The sequence below is a fragment of the Staurois parvus genome, unplaced genomic scaffold, assembly GCF_062004578.1.
Source record: "Staurois parvus isolate SC_StPar_1 unplaced genomic scaffold, SC_StPar_1.0 ptg000061l, whole genome shotgun sequence".
NCBI classification, from domain to species: domain Eukaryota; kingdom Metazoa; phylum Chordata; class Amphibia; order Anura; family Ranidae; genus Staurois; species Staurois parvus.
Genome location: NW_028317857.1, coordinates 3,286,120 through 3,302,018, shown reverse-complemented (window position 1 = coordinate 3,302,018; position 15,899 = coordinate 3,286,120). Strand labels below are relative to the sequence as shown.

At 41.2% G+C, this 15,899-nt stretch overlaps 1 protein-coding gene across 1 annotated transcript in view; it reads right to left on the bottom strand.

Annotated features, from left to right (window-relative positions):
• LOC149469734 (integrin beta-1-A-like) overlaps nucleotides 1–1,503 on the bottom strand; it is a 34,121-nt gene extending 32,618 nt beyond the window's left edge. The window contains exons 1-2 of the mRNA XM_089668693.1: nucleotides 1,311–1,503; nucleotides 1,045–1,215 (exon numbers count right to left, since the gene is read on the bottom strand). Coding sequence (XP_089524819.1) covers nucleotides 1,045–1,215; nucleotides 1,311–1,368 — 229 coding nt within the window. The 5' untranslated portion in view covers nucleotides 1,369–1,503. The remainder of the gene's footprint in view (nucleotides 1–1,044; nucleotides 1,216–1,310) is intronic.
• Between the last annotated feature and the right edge of the window lie 14,396 nt (nucleotides 1,504–15,899).

Here is a 15,899-nt window from a genome sequence, read left to right as displayed (position 1 = left end):
TCCCCTGAGAGGTATCTCTTATCATAAGCAATGGGTGAAGGTCTCTGTTTAGCAGCTGTAAATGAACAGTCTTTAGTCCTAACTCTTCAGTCAGCTAGTGTTGGGGCCCAGTTGTACCATTGACGCACATGAGAATAGTTCCAGTCAAGCCTGCAGGCAGCAATAAGGATACTAGATGGTTGTGTGGTCAGTTCCTAAAGGGCTCAGTCTCTCTAGCATCATATAGTAAATCACCAAAGAGGCAGCTCACCAGTCCCAGTGATATTTCAGCTCACCATCCAGTCACACACAGCGATTACTGTGCTCTCTGCTCTGCACCCAGGTGATTCTGTCTGACAGCACCACCAAACTCAGCACTCCAGATCCTGCTCGGGCCGCTGTTATGCAGCAGTGGTGGTGCACACTGGACAGTGATGTGCACTCACCCGGCAAGAGGAAGCTGTGTCCTGTACAGCTTGAGAAATGCAGCTCTTTCCCTTTCTCCTGGCAATCTCTCACTGAAAATTTCAGTTCCAAACCTCTTGATTACTGTGGATCTTCTCTCTTCTATGACTACAGTTCCCACAGTTTAGCGCTGCCTGACTCTACTGAACTCTTTCCGCTCAGCAGCTCCCTCCTCTTGCTGATATGGATGTTAGCCAGTTCAGCACCACAGGGCAGTAGCTACAGAGAACAGCTGCAGCCAGTGTTTCTCTAACTCTCCATTCTTAGCCAAGCATCTGGCTACACTGCATTTTTGTGCACTTAGCAAGCCTGTTAAAATCAATGGTAAACATTTGTGTTTCTAAACAAAACAACAGAAGAAGAGAAAGGGATCACCATCCTTGTGCATTATCCCAAGCACCATTTGTTAATAAAAATATATAAAAACACTCACAAAAGTTATAAGAGCATGGACATGTAATGATTCTTAAAACACGGTCTCCTGAGCTTCAAGGACCTAAATGACCAATGTGAAAGTCCACACAACATAGTGCAAGGAGGCTAATGGGTTTCAAGGGATATACCCTCTTCATCAGAGCAAGTCTATGATGTAACTCTTACCTATCCTGAAATCTGAAGTAATTTGTTTCATTTTCTCCGTGAGAGCAGTGCCAAGGTTTTTTACATTCTCTAAATCATCTTTCATGGAATAGGACAGGTCCATAAGATAGTATAAGTCAATAGGATAATCTTCTGCTCTTCTGAATGTTAAATTAAATGTCTGGGGCTCTCCTGTACAAAAAAAATAACTATAAATTAAAACACAAGGAATCCATGTGTCAAGGCTTATATACAGAATCTGATATGCTCAGAACGTATGTCCGCACCTAATCTTAGTTCAAATTTTAATTGTTGGGGTCTGATCTGTGTAATTTCAGAGTTCATAGGATTTCCTTTGGTCTTATTTGTTATAGGGTTGTCCTTTAGCTTTTCTTTGCTTGCTCTGGGATTCTGAATATCCTCCTCTGGACAGCCCTTACGTTTCAGTGCAGCAAGGTCATCACAGCGTGCAGATGCGGGCTCACCTTCTTGCAAAAAATCCTAAAATTAAGAATAAGGTACAAAGATTCAAATGCATGATAAGTAAATCAAATGCATAAATAAAATCAACTGCATAAAATAGAAATGGCTTCTAACTTGTTATGACAGTTTAAACATCATGAATTCTACCATTCTTTTTTTCTTGGTTTAACTGGTTCCACTCAACACAATATTGTATATCAAAAGGTACAGTATGATCAAGAAGGCTTAAACTTCAAGTCAGTCATTAACTGGAAACTGACACATTTCAGTCAAATTCTTGAGTTAAATATCCAGAAAAAAAGGCCTAAAAACCATAACAAAGGCATAAAGGATAAGTTCACCTTTTTGACCAAAAATAATAAATGCAAATTTTTTTGCAGGTAAAAAAATGTGCATTTATTATTTTTGGTTGCAGGAGCCTGTAAAGCATTGCACCAGCGATCAGCAGATCGCTGGTGCCATGCAGGTCTCCTGCAGACCTGTCAGTATTTCTGCTTTCCCCTACCGGATGTACAAGCAAGCAGATATACTGGCAAGAAGATTCAATGAACTACCATGGCGCTCCACAGTGCCATGGTAGTTATTATTATTATTATACAGGATTTACATAGCGCCAACAGTTTGCTCAGCGCTTTACGATATAAGGGAGACAGTACAATTACAATACATTTCAGTACAGAAGAAATATAAGGGCCCGGCTCGTGGAGCTTACAATCTAAAGGAAGGGGGAGGTGATACAAAAGGTGATAGTTGCTGGGGATGATCTGGCGGAGGTTATTCAAGTACAGTTCTTAGGTGGAGGTGCGGTAGGCTTCCCTGAAGAAGTGAGTTTTCAAAGATCGCCTAAAGGCAGACAGGGTGGGGGCTGACCGGACATGCTGTGGTAGGGAGTTCCAGAGGATGGGAGAGGCTCTGGAAAAGTCCTGGAGGCGAGTGTGGGAGGAGGTGATGAGGGAGCTAGAGAGGAGGATATCATGGGAGGAGCGGAGTGGGCGATTTGGGCGGTATCTGTGAATGAGGTTGGCAATGTAGCTAGGGGCAGTGTTGTGGATGGCTTTGTAAGCTGTGGTTAGTGTTTTGAAATTTATACGATGGGTTAGTGGAAGCCAATGAAGGGATTCGCAGAGAGGGGCAGCAGTCACTGATCGGTTGGTAGGGTGTATGAGTCTAGCAGCAGCATTCATAATAGCCTGAAGGGGGGATAGCCTGCGTAACGGTAGACCAGTGAGGAGGGAGTTGCAGTAATCGAGGCGGGATATAATCAAGGCGTGGATGAGTTGTTTTGTGGTGTCATTGGTCAAGAAGGGGCGGATTTTGGAAATGTTCTGGAGGTTGAGGCGGCAGGATTTAGCCAGTGAGTGGATGTGGGGCCCAAAGGAAAGGTCAGAGTCTAGGATTACGCCTAGCACCCTGGCATGAGGGGAAGGACCAATGATTGTGCTGTTGATCTTAATGGTAAAGTCGTGAGAGGGGGATCGGGGAGGAGGAGGAAATATTACAATCAATGTGGTTCATTGAAAACTACAAGCCGACAGCCGTTAAGGATGACGGGACTTGTATTCATCCTTTTACAGAACACTGTTTTTACAAAGTGACAGTTAGTACAGGGAACTTCTTCCCGTACGTCTGTCACAAGAGGGGGGGTTGGCAGCAGCTGCAGCATTAGGAACATGTTACATGTTCCACCCTAAAAACAGGTAAACGTTACCCAAAGGTAAACGTATCCTTTAAACAACCTATTGCAAATGCATCCATATACATGGGATTTCAATGATTAATTAATACATTAGAGAGAAACCTATGCATGTTAGCATACAGCAGTGACATTTGTGTTTTTTGCATACCAGGTAAGACATACAGGGGTGATTTACTAAAACTGGAGCACTCAGAATCTGGTGCAGCTGTGCATGATAGCCAATCAGCTTCTAACTTCAGCTTGTTCAATTAAGCTTTGGCAATAAAGCCTGAAAACTGATTGGTTTCTATGCAAAGCTATACCAGATTTTGCACTCTTCAGTTTTAGTAAATCCACCCCACAGTAAATCCCCTTATGCATGTCAATGCTAATTAATGTAACAAATCTCATTAAGAGCACTTTATTGGATTTTACCTTTATCAAATATGAATCCAATTCCGGCATTCAATATACATTCTTTATCAAATGTATGCCTTTTACTCAGAACAGAAGGGTTAAACTGGAGAGTTGGTAACCATCCGTACAGCATGGATGTCACCAAGACCTATGGATATTGTCTCTTTGAATTAATCTTTATTTCTATAAATCAAAATATCCCATCTTAATCTTTTCTAGAAATATTTTTTCTCTTTTTTTCTCTGAGAATTAGAATCTCTAGATATGTTATTACTTCAAACTGGTCTTTTCTTGCCTGACTTCCATAAGCCAATATATCTCAATATTATCTTCACTCTAAATTGCCTCAATTGTCTAAGGTTGGCCATAAAAGAGTTACAGGTGAAACTGAAAAAATTAGAATATCGTGCAAAAGTTCATTTATTTCAGTAATGCAACTTAAAAGGTGAAACTAATATATGAGATAGACTCATTACATGCAAAGCAAGATAGTTCAAGCCGTGATTTGTCATAATTGTGATGATTATGGCTTACAGCTCATGAAAACCCCAAATCCACAATCTCAGAAAATTAGAATATTGTGAAAAGGTGCAATATTCTCGGCTCAAAGTGTCCCACTCTAATCAGCTAATTAAGCCATAAAACCTGCAAAGGGTTCCTGAGCCTTTAACCTCCTTAGCGGTAATCCAGAGTGTAGCTCGGGGTAAAATTTCTATACCAAGAGCAGTAACCCCGAGCTACACTCGGGCTTACCATGCGGCGTTGCTCAGGGGGTCCCTGCAGCACTTACCTTGTCCTTCGCTCCCGCGATGTGTCCCCTGCAGCGTCCCCGGCCATCTCCTCCGGCCGATGCCGGCATCCAGCTTCTGTGTTCCGGTCCCTGTGACGTCGGGACGGCGGGAAATTTGAAATTTTTAAAAAATGTCATTTTTGCTGTCATTGCTGTTTCAATGCATTTCACATATATTTTGTCCCTACTGCTTTGTCCTGTCCCCTGCCTGCATTTTGAATGTTCTTTCTGCCTGGAAACTTAGAAAAGTCCATGGCGTCCAAAAAGCGTCCCTTTACGTCAAAAGCGGTTTTAGAACAGCGATAGTAAATCAGAACCCCTTGCAGAATTGAGTGATAATGATTCGTGGGGAAATTCGTCATCAGACACTGAAAACGATTTTGCGACTTTGCTCAGCGATGTGCGAATTTGCCTCTGTATTTCAAATTTCAGTGTTTTTGGTTTGATTATATTATTGAATTAAATTTATTATTATTATATAATTATTTTTTATGATTATTTATTAAATTATAATTTATGATTTCATGTTTCAAATTTTATCATATCCGGAATGTTTAATAGACTCTTGTTCGGACAGATTTCAGTGAGTTATTCCTAAAAATTACAGCCTACAATAAAAAACTACATATTTCCATGCAAAAAAATGGTACCGCTTTCAGCACAAAAAATCGGAAAGAATCATACCGCCAAGGAGGTTAAATGGTCTTTCAGTCTGGTTCAGTAGGAATCACAATCATGGGAAAGACTGCTGACCTGAGAGTTGTACAGAAAACCATCACTGACACCCTCCATAAGGAGGAAAAGCCTCATAAGGTAATTGCAAAAGAATTTGGATGTTCCCAAAGTGCTGTATCAAAGCATATTAATAGAAAGTTATGTGGAAGGGAAAAGTGTGGAAGAAAAAGGTGCACAAGCAGCAGGGATGACCGCAGCCTGGAGAGGATTGTCAGGAAAAGGCCATTCAAAAGTGTTGGGGACTTTCACAAGGAATGGACTGAGGCTGGAGTCAGTGCAGCAAGAGCCACCACACACAGATGGATCCTGGACATAGGCTTCAAATATCGTATTCCTCTTGTCAAGCCGCTCCTGAACAACAAACATTGTTAGAAGCGTCTTACCTGGGCTAAAGAAAAACAGACCTGGTCTGTTGCTCAGAGGTCCAAAGTCCTCTTTTCTGATGAGAGCAACTTTTGCATCTCATTTGGAAACCAAGGACCCAGAGTATGGAGGAAGAATGGAGAGGCACACACTGCAAGATGCTTGAAGATGCTGTGAAGCTTAGTCTGTGTTGATTTGGGGAGCCATGTCATCTGCTGGTGTTGGTCCACTGTGCTTCATTAAGTCCAGGGTCAACGCAGCCATCTACCAGGAGATTTTGGAGCACTTCATGCTTCCTTCCCCAGACGAGCTTTATGGGGATGCTGACTTCATTTTCCAGCAGGACTTGGCACCTGCCCACACTGCCAAAAGCACCAAAACCTGGTTTAGTGACCGTGGGATTACTGTGCTTGATTGGCCAGCAAACTCGTCTGACCTGAACACCATAGAGAATCTATGGGGCATTGCCAAGAGAAAGATGAGAGACACGAGACCGAACAATGCAGAAGAGCTGAAGGCTGCTATGTAAGCATCCTGGTCTTCCATAACACCTCAGCAGCGCCACAGGCTGATAGCTTCCGTGCCACGCCGCATTGAGGCAGTAATTGCTGAAAAAGGGGCCCAAACCAAGTACTGAGTACATATGCATGCTTATACTTTTCAGAGGTCCAATATTGTTCTATGTACAATCCTTGTTTTATTGATTGCATGTAATATTCAAATTTTCTGAGATTGTGGATTTGGGGTTTTCATGAACTGTAAGCCATAATCATCACACTTATGACAAATCACGGCTTGAACTATCTTGCTTTGCATGTAATGAGTCTATCTCATATATTAGTTTCACCTTTTAAGTTGCATCACTGAAATAAATGAACTTTTGCACGATATTCTATCTTTTCGAGTTTCACCTGTAGGTTTTTTTTTTGTTCAACTAGCAGGTTGAATGAAAAAAACTGACCCCATTCCCACATCCATACATTCGAGGTGGAAGGGGAAATCCTCCCCGCTGCATCTTTATATTCTGATGACGGGGAGATATCCCTGCCATCAGAATACACCGATCAGCACTGCAGACAATAGTCGCTGCAACTAAAAGTAACACCGATTTGTGTGGATGCCATTGAAAAGAATGGGCTGTGAAATTGTCATGCAACTTTAATGCCCAATGTCACATTACAAGCTGCATAAGTGTGAATGGAGACTCAATGTTACAGTTTATATACTCTGAGTTACTATATACAGTGTATACCCCAGGGATTCACTTTTACTTATTATTATACAGGATTTATATAGCGCCAACAGTTTGCTCAGCGCTGTACAATATAATGGGAGACAATACAGCAATTATACAGTTCAATACAAGAGGGATAGGAAGGTCCTGCTCCTCGGAGCTTACAATCTAGGAGGGAGGGGCTAGCGGTACAAAAGGTAGTAAATGTGGGGGATGGACTGGTAGGAAGAGTAGAAGATTCCATTGTTAGTTGACAGCAGAATAGGCTATATAGTAACTACATATTAGTATAATAATTTTAGTTAGGGCTCGTTCACACTTGACTGTTTTACCAACGCTTGCCAAACGCCCCTATAGCGTTTGGCAAGAGTCGGTCCGGCATGCGCGGTTTAGCGGCGGTTGCTAGGCATTTGCTGAGCGTTAAAAACGCCCCACAAACGCCTATAATGAAGTTTAAATGGTGTTACCGCTCCGCAACCGCGCCGCAAACGCCGGGCGTTTGTGGAGCGGCACCATAGACTAGAATAGGAGGCTTCAACGCCTCCTGACTTAACCAGAGGCGTCCGTTTTGCCGCGACGCTAACGCTCCCGTTAGAACAGCACCATGTGCTGCAATGTGCAGAATTGTCCGAGGCGTTTGGGAAGCGGTAAAAACGCTTCCCAAACACCTCTTTGCCGCCTGCACACAACGCTAGTGTGAACGTAGCCTAAATATCATTCAGCTTTAATATGTAAAATGGATTACAGCACTTCCGTTATTGAAAGACATAATGGACTGCTTTAAAAAAAACAGAGATGCAAGATTATAGCCAACTGTTAATAGGTTACACCAAAAAGATTAGTGACTTTTTAAATTTTGTCAACCCACTGACAATGTCAATTTTAATAGATGTGCTGTACATTACATCCTCTAGACCAGTGGTCTCCAAACTATGGCCTGCGGTCTGGATGTGGCCCTTTACTTGCCTTTATTTGGCCCACAGGGCATTATTACTCTTGATATTGGGGTATTATTCCTCCCGCTCACATCAGCAATTGGGCAATATTCCTCCAGTAAATACCAATGATGGGGTACTATTTCTTCCACTAATACCAACAAATGAGCACTATTCCTTCCACTAAAACCAATGATGGGGCATTTATTAGTCCCACTGGCCACAGCACGGCCCCCCTAAAGTCCAAAGCACAGTAAACTGGCCCTTTGTTTAGAAAGTTTGGAGACCCCTGCTTTAGACTGTCTCATATTATTGCCAGGCACCAATGGGACAACACTGTACAACACACGCTGATTACACTGAAATGTACAGTATGCACTCCCTCCTATGCCCCCAAAGTATATTTCTTGTATACTGCCACTTGCCATTTTTTATGCCCAACCTCTAACAGGATGCTGGGTTACAGCAGCAAGCAAAAACAAGTTAAAATACATAATTCATAGTATACATAGTATATATTTCTTGACTTTAGTGTCAGTTTAATAGAGCAGTTGTTAGCTACAATATCCCTTTAACAAATCCAATAGTAAATATAGAGTTTCACAATTACTGTATAAATGCCCTTTGGATACCACAACCAGTTCATCGTCCCAACTTACCAATTTTGTGCACCACCCACATTTTGGTCCAGCTTGTATACATTGTCCACAAGATTTGGCATTTACTTTTAAACATTCCTTTCCACCTATAAAAAAAATTATATTTGTTAACCTGGCATTATTAGTCTGAGCTAAAGCGGTCTCATGTCATTTTAAGGCAAAAGCTTTCCCAAAGCCACTTTTTTTAAAGCCGTATTAAACTCAAAAGCAAACATTTATTATATTGCAGCTGATCAGTAGTAAGATGTGATGGTTGAATTAATTTTCTTTTTTAGGCTTTCCTTTTTTTATTTTAACCTGGTGATCTGGCCAGTAAGTCTGTTGTCTTTTAACAGAACATGTTGCCTTGCTGATATAGGAGTTAGAGGGTTGAGACAAATCATTTACCACTGCTTGTTTGTGATGCTTCCTTTGTGTGAAATCCCTGGTGTTCCTGGCATTCACTCTGCTTTCATATTAAAAACTGACTACACTAGACAGGAGAGCACAGCATGGTCAGTTCTCTAGCTGTGCTGGAACTCAGCCAGGTCTCCTCCAATAATCAAAAATGTTTGCTGACACACCTCCTCTGCACAGTTATTCACTGGGAAGATCAGTGTGTTGCTGTTTTTCTGCCTTGGCCTCTTTATGCAGCTGAGAACAGAGGGTATGTGATGATTTACAAAAAAGGGGAATAAAGGTGATTATAATAATTTTGTACACTTATACACAAATGTTTTGCCTTTCATTTTTAAACTGAATGGTTTGTTTTAAATTACAAGATGAGGGCTTACATATACTCAGAAGTCGAGGCAAAGCGCCACAAGTTTTTGAAAGAATTCTACACAAAAAAAGTCACTCACTTTTCTGAGCATTGCTGTATAAAATTGAACCAAGACACAGTCCCACGAAGATTAGTTTATATGCCATCTGTAAGGGAACAGAATGCTTTCATTAGTGGCTTAAATTGCTGAAAGGTATCAAACTATCCATACATCAATCCAATTTGCCACAGATTTGGTCTTTTGGATTAACAACATACTGTATACCAATAACTGTTTAAAAGAGAAGTATGGCCAAAGCTCTTTTACTTGCTTGTGCACTCCTGAGACCCACAGCTGTTGGTTGACATCACAGAGCCACTCCAGACTCTGGAGGGATCCCAACAATAATGTCGAGATTCACCCAGATGCCTTACAGGCTGCTGGCTCAGCCTCTTGGCACACCACTGAGAGCCTGTGTCAGACGCTCTGACCCCATCCTTAGCCTGGCGCTCCAGTGAGCACTGAAGGCGCAGAGAAAGGAGCGGTGACTGACTGTCACTGCTCTCTGCTCAGAGCAGACCAAGAACTGAGCACTCAGCGGTTACGTAATCACTCAGTTCTCAGGCTTAGAGGAAGTGAGAGATTGCACTATAGGACCAATACTGCAACAGGTAGGCAAGTATGTATGTTTTTTTTTTTTACGATTCCCACACTTCTCTTTTAAAGTGGTTGTAAACCTCTGACATTAAATATGAAAAAAGGATATCCCTCTATAGTGTGTACTTCTCTCAGTCCAGAGCACTAAGTGTCATTTCTCTCTGCTGCCTTGTTCCTCTGCCATCAACATGAATCACTTCTGACAAATTTTCCTTAAACAAAGAAGTTAAAAGGTAACAGGGGAGGGAGCTCCAGCACACAGCCTGTGATTGACAGCCTCAGCTCCATAAAATTATGTAAATGGGGGGGTTGCCTTTCTCTCCAATCAGCTCTTAGATCTCACTGAGTGTAACTTCAGCTCCCCGCCCCCTGCTTTCAAACAAGCTGTAAAAATTCTGCACTTTGAACAGCTGTAGAGAATATAAGACTGCAGATAAACAGGTACAACTTATGTCTCTCCTGATGCCAGTCACGTCACTGGTTATACTGTATGTAAGGGTTTATAACCTCTGTAATGTGAGGGCCCACATAAACAATTTATTTCAGAGAAATAAATTTTAGAAACATGACTAACACAATACAACATTATAATAATGGAAGTAATTCATATCCTATGGGGCCTGCCCATAATCTAAAAAATGTGGTGCCTTTAAAAGACAAACAATATATGTGCAGTATGTGCAGCAACCAGTGGTTCTAGAAACGTGAGTATTCAATGTGCAAGTATTTCCATGGACATTTGATTTTAGGGTGTTCTGTCAGTCCCACATGTGTTAGTATTGTGAATACTTACTTGTGATTTTTTCCTTTCCATACATTTTTTTTTCATTGCAATGTGGCTTTGAACTTGCTAGAAAAATTTAGTCAGTTCTCTAGCACAGCCCACTATCCCCTTGCATGGTATAACCAACTTTTCTTTTGTATGCATCTATTTACATTCCATGTGTAGGGATCTGCTGCCCTCTACTGTTAGCTGCTAATATCACAGTGTTATTACAACTATGTATTAGCACTTCCTGTCTCTGGGGGATGACTTAAAAACCCCAGAAGGAGGAAGTGGAGAGAGAGAGAGAGGAGATGGCACCTGTCAGGAATGGACTCACCACAGGTGGTGCTGGGGCTCACCTTCCTTGTGGGCTGCAGTACCAGTGCTGGCCAGCGGGTGCTCTCAGCAGCCAGAATCTCACTCCTGCAGTCAAGCCATCACCTGAGGCTGATTGCAGGAGGTGTATTTAAGCAGGACCAGGCCTGCAATCAGTGCCTTGGTGTTTGTTCCCATGAGCCCCTGTACCTGCATCCTGCCTGATATTCCTGTCTGATCTTGACTCTGCTAGAACTCTGCCTGCACCGACCCCGGCTATTCCTGACCACTCTCCTGCTTGCTCCTTTGTACCTTGTTTGCCCGATAGTTACCGACCCGGCCTGCCTGACTACGCTTGTGTTCCCGCACATATTGTGATCTGTTGGAGGTTTGGTTTTTGCACTGTGTGTTTGGATGTACTGTATAGTCTTTAATAAATTATATTGTTTTACACCATAGTTGAAGCCTGGGTTTCCCTGTGTCAGTCCACACATCTCTGGTCATACCCAGATCCCTGACAGCACCACATGACCACATACAAGAACTGCATCACTGCAATACTGTATTTTATCCAATTCAAAGCAGAGATTATTAGGTCATTGTTCCTATGTTCCTGCTGTTTAACTGTAGCTGCCCATAGCTTTTTGATCTTAATCCTAGTGACAGGCAGGTCTCTGTCCTATTGTTATTATCTCATATGCACAGTGGCAGATAGCTAGGTCAGCTACTGTATGTAAGTAGTGGTCACCTTCCAGTATATTAGTAGTTGAGCCTGTTTATTGCAATAGAGTGTATATGCAGCACCTTTTACTTTAGTTAACTCTTTCGCTTCTGGTCTGGGATTTCTATAGCTAGTTTTAGCTTAGGGCTTCATAACCAGCATAGTCTTGAGTCAGGTTAGTCATTTGCTAGCCACTTCTAGTAGTCAGAGGTGCAGTTACAAGTCAGATTAGAAACTACTTGGGAGAGACTAAAGCGCAGAGTTCCAGTGCCACACCACATTTTCTTTGTGTGAGAAGCTACATTCCAGGCTGGTTGGAAAACAGTTGGAGGATTTCCCCATCAGTGCTGATCTTCTCTTCAGGTCATTGACACAAAGACAGATGCCACATCATGCTCATCTTCAGGGGCCCCTGTGATTGAACTTTGCAGTGACATTCATCTGGAGGTATCTCTATTAATAAATATATATACCCAGGTATTTGTGCATAATTTCACCAGGACTCCTATCAAGCCCTTTGCTGATAATACCAGTTTGTAAATTAGATGTATATACTATTACCCCTGTGTATCTGCTAAAGAGCAGTACATTTATCTGCATGTTTTTGCGTGCATTGCCGCACGCAGTAATGTGAACTAAGCCTAACACTGTCTAGAACAGAAGCAATGTGTCTCTAAGGAGTGGAAGCTGAAGCCTGGATTTCTGAACAACAATGTTTCCATATATGGCCTGGCCTTTGCCTCTATACCAAACACTCCTCTGGGCCAATTACACTGACACCACTAGATTGAGTTCTTCCTCTAATGCCACTCTCGGGTCAGAACAACCAGACTTGTGTAATAACACCACAATTACTGTTCAAAACAATGAAACAAGTCAGGAAATTATCAGTGAGACTCCGGTTAGAGTGGCCAAGGCATGAAATATATTTCATTATTTAGTTATTTCATTATTCAGTTACTTATTACGGAAGAGCCCAGGGGCCATCCTAAATTTATTAAATACATCTCTGAGATTAAAATTCAGAATTCTGAGATTAAAAGTCAGAATTCTGAGAATAAAACTTGAAGCCATCCAAAATGTATTCAGCAAAATTCTGAGTTTCAAAGTCAGAATTCTGAGTTTCAAAGTCAGAGATCTCCTGTAACTTATGGCAAAGCTTAGAAACTTAAAAAACATTTTACATGTCTAAAAATAAAACCGTAAACATTTCTGTTCTATTTTTTCAAACAATAGAAAAGTACTGGAGCAACCACAAAAGGCATACCATAGAGCTTCTTTTTTCATTGGAATCATAGGAAATAAGGGACACCATAGAAAAACAGCATTTCAACACAATTTACTTTATAATAAAGCAATGCACTAATATAATGTTATAAACCCAATCACATTTTGTTGACAGTTCAGCTTCCTCACCCTAGATCTCATTAATAATTAGTTAGGAATGTGCTATGCTGCTAAATAGGCAGGGACATGATCCACCTGCAACTTTGCATTAGGTGCAGCTTTGAAATCAAGTGCATTTTCTGATGCTTGAATGCACATTGAGGGCCCACAGGCAACAAAAGGATATGCAAACAAAGCATATACAACATATATACAAATGCCCACTGTAACCTGCATTGCTGCATATGCATTGGTGTGGATAGGGCATGGAATTCTTCTTTTGGAGTTTAATGATCAAAGCTTTATTATGCATTATTATTTTCACAATGTATTGTTTTATCATAATGGCTTCTTTTCCTTCCCTCCTCAATAGACTCTTCAATTAAACTCTGTTACTGCTACCCTGCTGATACCTTCCAGTCACTGCATTCTTTTTTTAATTATTACATATATTTATAGAGCACTGACAATTTACACACCTCTTTATATATTGTACATTCACATCAGTTTCATCTCTCAGTGAGCATTAAATCTAATGTCTGTATATTACATGCATACATAAAAATACTTAACCTACCAGCATTTTTTTGGATTGTAGGAGGAAACCAGTATACCTTGCAGAAACCCACGGAAACAGAAAAAAGTGCAAACTCCAAGAAGATAATGTCCTGGTTGGGATTTAGACTGAGGCCCCACCGATGCAGAAAGACAGATGTGCTAACCACTAAGCCACCGTGCAGCCTACTGCCTTGTCATTCTGTTTGCCCACTGGTGCAGGAAGTCACAGCTCTGTATAAATGATAAGACACTCCACTGGAGCATACACAGAAGTTCTTTTTCTACATCCCCTATGTGACAGCATTTACTGTATGTTTTGTTGTCAAAATGTGTTGTCCTGTCAGGGAAAAGAAGCCTTTGATTGCAATTGCATGGGAAATATATAACAGTAACAATATGAACAGAGAAGGGAATATTTCTGTTTATTCCATGTTCAGTCTGTACATTCTTGTAGATTCTTGAAAAATGATACACTCATTGGCCAAGAAGAGACAAATGGCCAGCAAAGTATCTAGAGTCTCAGACAAACAACATTCAGTTTCAACTTAGTTCATCTAATTTTTTACATCAAGCAGTGTTTTCAGGAGACTGGTTGAAGACAACAGGAAAATGTATGTAGGATCTGCTCCCTTCAACTAGTCAGCTACTATTATCATACTATATAGTATGATATATATATGTATCTCGCTATTGCAGTCCTGACTAATATTTTGATTGTGCTTTAAGTGTATCAACTGCTGTTCTGCTTTTCCTTAGTAAACTTGTTGTTGTGGGGGGCACCAACATGGGGAACCACACTGTACGTGTCACCTGCCCTACTTCAATAGTAATAATGAGTGTGAGTTACCACCCGCAGAAAGCAATAGGTTAAGCCATCCTGCCAGGCCCTGCACCAGAAATATCGTGTCTCCTCCTCAGCCAGTGACGTAGGTCTATTCTTATCAGTCCCAGCACCAGATTGCAGAGCATTCTGAGGTGCACAACACTAAATACCCTCCACCAGTTCTTTAAGCACAGCATATTGTTCCAGCCCATAGGTTTGGAAGGGGGTCACTATACAAATGAAAGGTCTTGTCTATTCCATGGTCCAGGCCCCGTCCCTAGGAAAGTTTAATAAAACAAAGAATAGAGACCCACTGTTGAGAGTGGACATACACCAAACCACCCTTCCAACTAGAACTCTCAATCACTAGCGACCGCAATTCCAGACTGAGCTACATTTTTTCTGACTCCCAACCACATTTTCTAAAGCTGCAAAGGTAGCAGGTGGGGGTCCTCATATGCCATGGCTGCAATGCTTTGCACTGCAATCTAACCCCATTGTTGTGCTTGGCGGGCAGTATCACCCGTCGAACACGACCCACAACTGAATGGGGCTACATAGCAATTGTGTGCAATGTACACAACTGCAGCATGGCGTTGTGGGTTTTTAGGGATTAAAACAGGCAGTGAGAAGGCAACATAATGCCGCCTCATTGCCTGTCAAATGTCCTCTGAAGAGCAATATTCAGTGGCACTGCTAGTGTAAATGAGCCTTAACTGTTTTTGGACATAGCTTCCAGGGCTCAGTTCCTCTTTAATATGTGCTTTGTCTGGGAAGTGGATAGCGATATGTTGACTTAAGTGCCCATCCCCACCTAGAGCTTGTGTATGGTGATGAGAGCGAATGCCCCTTCCAACTTCAGTGCAGCACTGGGAGTAATTGCCAGACTGTAGTAGAAATGAATTCTTGAAATTCAATTACCCTCTTGCCTCTTTGTTTGGAAGGTTTGGACAGATAGCAAGATAAGGCTATTGGTTTACTGTATATTAACAACCTTGGGTCTAGTGTTTTGCTAAGAGCTCCCTTAACATAATTAGAACAATTGAAAACAGTGTTTTTCAGTACATACACCTATAGCTAGTTCTATCTTTTCCTAATGTCTTCAACCAGTCTCCTGTAAATATTTATTGACAAATTGTATTTATTTGAGAGATAAGCTGGGTATACACTAGTGGAATTACGAATGGAAATTAATACAAAAATTCTGCGAAAAATTCATATGAAGATTCTCAGAACATTTGAATGTCATTCCAAAGATTTTGTTTGCGTTTAACATTTGATTTTGGCATGAATGAATTTTACTGAACAAAAACCACATACACTGTTAGAAATTCGTACATTTGAGAAACATTTTCCATCCTGCTCCTTTTCTTGTCACTGTGGCTGAAAACAAATGTCAATTTGACCCCACTGATGATCAGAAAAATGAACAAATGTTCCTACAACATTCTTACAATGAAAAATGTTGAATAAAATTCTGATAGTGTAACTTTAGACTCATCAGAGACACTAGATTCTTTGCTGGCCACCGTATTTCTTCTTGGGCAATGAGTCATCTATTTATCAAGAATGTATAAAAACAGACTGAACTCGGAATAAAAAAGAAATATTCTCTT